The 5,128-nt window shown below is 51.0% G+C and overlaps 1 protein-coding gene across 2 annotated transcripts in view; it reads left to right on the top strand.

Annotated features, from left to right (window-relative positions):
• Positions 1 to 2,172: 2,172 nt before the first annotated feature.
• The window catches only part of RAB3GAP2 (RAB3 GTPase activating non-catalytic protein subunit 2), an 84,709-nt gene continuing 81,753 nt past the window's right edge, over positions 2,173 to 5,128 (top strand). For both annotated transcript variants that reach the window (XM_034764615.1, XM_034764614.1), the window contains exon 1: positions 2,173 to 2,365. In XM_034764615.1, coding sequence (XP_034620506.1) covers positions 2,257 to 2,365 — 109 coding nt within the window. In that variant the 5' untranslated portion in view covers positions 2,173 to 2,256. The remainder of the gene's footprint in view (positions 2,366 to 5,128) is intronic.

The raw sequence follows: 5,128 nt of genomic DNA, 5'->3' as shown, positions 1-5,128 counted from the left end.
GGGTGTCCACAAAGAACCTGTTGCCTTTCACTACCCTCTGGATCTTTCCAAATAATATAACTAGGAGGGAATTCACTCTAAAGTAGTTCTATTTACAGGGATAGATGATATCTTCCCTTCTTTTCATTATCTCCATGAGACCACTGGAAAAGATGGTGAGATGTCTTGGCTCAGTTGTCAACAATATGCTGATGCAACTCATCTACAGATCTCATTCATCATAAATGTAACTGCTGCCACTACTAAGATGTCAGAATGCTTACAGATTAAGAGCTGCTCGCTGAAGCTGAACCCAGACAAGACTAAAGCAATCATGACTAGAAAGAGAAAATGCTTTGAAGAACTAGATGAAACACATACAGCCCTCATTTGTCAATTATGTGAAACCTCAGGGTGCTTTCTGACTCCTCACTAAACTTAGGTGACCAAGTAGCATCAGCATTTAAAAATGCATTCTTTGACTCCAGCTTGCTAGGAAACTTTGCCCCTTCTTCACAGAGAAGTGCTTTGCCATATTGAGCCATGCATTTGTCACCCCCAGGCTGGATTGCTGTAATCCTCTGTATCTGAAGCTGAACATGAAAAAAACAATGCACAGGCTTCAGCTGATACAGAATGAGGCTGCCTGTCATGAGCAGCCCCACCTGGGAGCACACTCCGCCAGTAGGCTGCAGCATGTCAGGTGCACCTGCCTCAGTTTCCCTCCTGACCCCCCAGAAATAGTCCAGCAAGTCCTTCTTGAAAATGGTCCTTGTGGGATTAATTTATTACAGAAGAAAGCCCCATACACACCAAGACCCAACACCATAATCCATGCAAGTACAGCTCCTGCATCCCTCACCACACGCTGGCTCTCTAGCAGAGCTCTCTCTAGCCCTCTGGTTTCAGCTCTACAGCTCCAAGAGCCAATAGGCATCTTCTGCTGCTGCTCTCATCCTTCAACCTTCTCTAACCTTGGTTCCGGAAGATCAGCAAACTATCCCCTCCACTGTCCTCCTGATAATTCTTCCCTCTTTCCAGGGAACAGAAAAGCTCTTTCAACCTTTCCCCAGAGCCAGGCCCCACTCTCTTACCTTTTCCTAACTGACTCTTACCAAGGCTCTATCTCAGTGAGTCTTTCCTGACCCTGTATTTTATAGCACCCTGGTGCTGCCCTACCCTCTTAATTAGCCAATCCAGGAGTACCATTTTTGACAGTGGGGCACTGGACCTGCTTCATTTACAAGGGCCAGTCATCCTGTGCCGCTACCCACCTCCTCCATGATCTAGGCCACATTAGACCTATCTTCAAGTCCTACTTCTTTCCAGTTGGCTTCAGATGCAAATTTAAGGAGTTGGTCCTAATCTTCAAAGCAATTACTGGCTCAAGCCCCAGCTATGCTAAAGGTGAAGCACCAGAGAGCACACAGGGTGAAGCACCAGAGAGCTGAGGACAAAACGTTCTCAGTTGAGGGTTCCCGGCTATTGAACTAACGTCCAGAATAGATGACGATAATCCAGACCCTGACTGTATTTAAGAAATGCTGAAAAACCTTCACCCAAAAAGTCTTTCCAGACCAGGGAGAAGTACCTCTCACTGCCTTGCTCCCGCTATTGCCCCTCACCACCCCAGTCCGGCCCCCTCCTCACCAGGACCCTCACCACCCCACTGCCATCCACCGCCCTGCCCCCCCCCCCCCGCCAATGCCTCTCCCTCCCAAAAATGCAAGCCAAAAAGTGGGAACCGACCCCCCCCCCGCAGCGGTCCCCTTCAAACAGAGAGAGGCTGGCGCTGGCAGATGCTCGACTGGGGATTTCGCCCTCGCGTGGGTGAGAGCGACGCGGCGGGGCTCGGACTCCCGGTGCGGGGTGGGGGCGTGTGAAGCCGGCTCAGGCGATCCCTGGACGGGGTAAAAACACACGCACGGGGGTGGCTCACACGCTTCAGTTCCCGGCGGGAGGCGGCGGAACAGCGGCCGCTGCTGCAGCACCTGAGGAGGGAGACGAAGGCAGCTAGGGGACGCCGAGGCGGCGGGCGGGGACCCCGTACGGGGTGTTCCCCCCCGCGCCATGGAGCTGCCCGGGCCCTGCTACCACCAAAGCCTCGCCGGAAAGGGCGGGAGTGAGGGAAACACTGTCAACGCCACAATGATCACGTGACGTATTCCGAGCCCGCCCCCTTCACGCGCACAGCGGCGCTCTGCTCTGGCCGGTGGGCAAGGCGCCGAGCACTTCCGGGCTGGGCCGGGCCGGGCGGTGGGCGCTGCGCCTGGCACCATGTCCTGCTCGCTGCTCCCCTTCTGCCACTTCCAGGACCTGGAGGCGGCCCGGGACTTCCTGTGCCCGTATCTCCGCCAGGGCGGCGCCGCGGCTGCCAAGGGGAGCGGTGAGTGGCCCCGGCCCGGCGCTGGCCCCCGCTTCCCTAGGCCCGCGTGGGGGGACAGACCTTCCCCGTCCCCTGGGTCCCCTCGCCCAGGGACATGTCCCTGCCCCTAGCGCCGGGCCCCCGGGCGGGGTGTTCACCTGTGCTGGGGGGCGGTCCCTAGCGTGGGGTGGGGTCCCTGGCTGTGCCTGTCCCCCTGAGGAGGTGACCCCCATGTCAGGCGAGGGGGTGTGCGCTGGGTTTGATTAAAACGGGGGGAAGGTGTCGAGGGTTTGCCCCTCTGGGTTTTTTAAAAATATATATATTTTATAGTATAAATTTTCCCCTTTGCTTCATATTCAAACGGATTTAAAACCTTACGGCTTGTCCTTTCCCATGGAAAGCTGAAGGGAAAGGCACTCGGCGACGAGCACAGGGAAGGAGCTGAATTGTACACGTCTACAGTGCGGCAGCAATGTTTGGCTTAGCTTCACTACACTTACATAGCAAAGTGAAATACCTAGTGTCCTCTTAAAACACCATAATTGTTTAGTTGGTTTTAAACATACAGTGGAAAAGCAGAAACTGATGTTGAGAGAGGTGATGTACTTCAAATAAAAGCTCGAAGTCTGTCATTATGGCAATTAAGGTTGTTTGCTATCCTTGCAAATATTTTTTCCTCTTGAACCACTGCTAAAGAAGAGACCAGTTGTGCTTTAGATATGTTTATTCTTTAAGGTTTCAAAAATACTTTTTTGTACAGAATCCCATATGCCTGCCAATTTACAATGAAAGAAAGAAATATAACCAAATGTAATGTAAGAAGTTATAGTTTGCTACTGTGATAAAGTAAACTACTGTAATTCATGGGTTAACATCACACTGCAAATTACAGATCTTAGATTTTTCCCTGTTCCACTCAAATTACTAAGACTTTCTTTCCAGAGAGCTTTAATTTCACATTCACCTAATTTAGACCCTGATCTCACAATTCTTTATGCATGTGTCGACCGCTATGCCCACACAGAGCCTTCAGTCAGGTTCTTAGTGATCACAATGGCCTCTTTACCTGCAACAAATTTTAAGCTCAAAGTCTTAACATTTAGGACCTTGTCTACACTGCCACTTTACAGTGCTGCAACTTTCTCACTCAGTGGTGTGAAACACCACCCCCTGAGTGCTGCAAGTTTCAGCGCTGTAAAGTGGCAGTGTAGAGAGTACACCAGTGCTGGGAACTACTCCCCTTGTGGAGGTGGGTTTTTTTTAAAGCGCTGGGAGAGCGCTTTCCCATTGATGGTGCCGTGACTACACAGCCACGTTAAAGCGCTGCCGTTGCTAGTGAAGACATGCCCTTTGTCTCTTGAGGAAGAGCTCCCATTAAAGTCAATGGGAGTTTCTCACACTCAGTGCTTGGAGGATGTTACCTAGCTTTGGGAAAATGCCTTTCAAGTAAGGTGACGTTTTAATTTGGTTGGCTTCAGCTTAAAAATGTAACTTTATTACCCCATTGTACTAGGTGCTGTACAATCAACTAAAAGATGGTCCCTGCCCCAAACAGCTTACAGTCAAAGTAGAAGACAAGAGACAACAGATGGCTACAGACAGACACGGGGGAATACAAGGAAACAACGAAGCAATATTGGTCAGCATGGTAGGCTGTGGTCTTAGTGCAGCAGGGAACTGTTTTCAAGTTTTTTGTAATAATTCTGGCAAAGGCAAGTTTAAAGAAGGATAATGAGGTAGTTTGCAGATGTTTATGGGGCGCTCCTCTCAAGTATGAGGGGCAGCATGGGAGAGAGCACATAGGTGCTTGTTTTAAAAATTAACGAGTGGTTGATGGAGGCTTGCCTCATTGGCCGATTGGCGTTAGGAGTCAATATCTCACCAGTGAATAAGAAAAAGTAGGATGGGTCCTTGAGAGCAGAGACGAGTAGCTTATATCTGATGCGCGAGAGAAGGGGCCATGGAGGGATGCGAAGAAAGGGGTGGCATGGTCAAAGTGAGAGGCTAGGAAAATGATCTTTATAGCTGCATTATGAATGGATATGCATGGCGCAAGATTGCATTTGTTAGGGCTAGAGAAAAGGACGTTGCCATAATCAAGGTGGTGAAATCATGGATGAGAGTTTGTGCTGTGTGGATGGATAGGAAAGATCTTATTTAGAGATATTATGCAGAAAGAATCTGCGAGGCTTAAATACAGCGTGCGTGTAAGGCTCTAGAGAGAGGTCTGAGTCAGAGATGATGCCCAGGGTATGGACCTGAGTGGCAGGCAGGATGTTGATGTGGTCCATAGTGATTGAGAAAGGAGGTGGGGGAGAAAGTGTATGTGGGGAAGATTAAGAGCCCTGTTTTAGCCATGCTGAATCTGAGCTCAGTGTAGAGATGGTATTTGAGCTTGTATTTGCAGATGAGTTTACCCAGAGTTAAGGTATGGAGGGAGATGAAGGATAGAGCCCTGTGGAACCTCCACAGAAAGTTGGAGGGTTAGTAGGGTTACCATACGTCCTCTTTTTCCCGGACATGTCCGGCTTTTCGGCACTCAAACCCCCGTCCGGGGGGAATTGCCAAAAAGCCGAACATGTCCGGGAAAATGGCAGCTCTGCTCCTCTCTGACTCTTCGGCTCTGTTTAAGAGCCGGGCTGCCCGAGCGCTGCCGGCTTCGGGCAGCCCCGTGCCTCCAGACCCTGCGCCGCCGGAGCCCGGGAGGGGAAGTGCCCGGCCGGCGGCTGGGGTCCGGAGGCAAGGGGGCTGGCTGAAGCCGGTAGCGCTCGGGCAGCCTGACTC

The sequence above is a fragment of the Trachemys scripta genome, chromosome 3 (genome assembly GCF_013100865.1).
Source record: "Trachemys scripta elegans isolate TJP31775 chromosome 3, CAS_Tse_1.0, whole genome shotgun sequence".
In the NCBI taxonomy this organism is placed as follows: domain Eukaryota; kingdom Metazoa; phylum Chordata; order Testudines; family Emydidae; genus Trachemys; species Trachemys scripta.
Note: the sequence above shows the minus strand (reverse complement) of the source record. Positions and strands in the feature narration are given on the sequence as shown.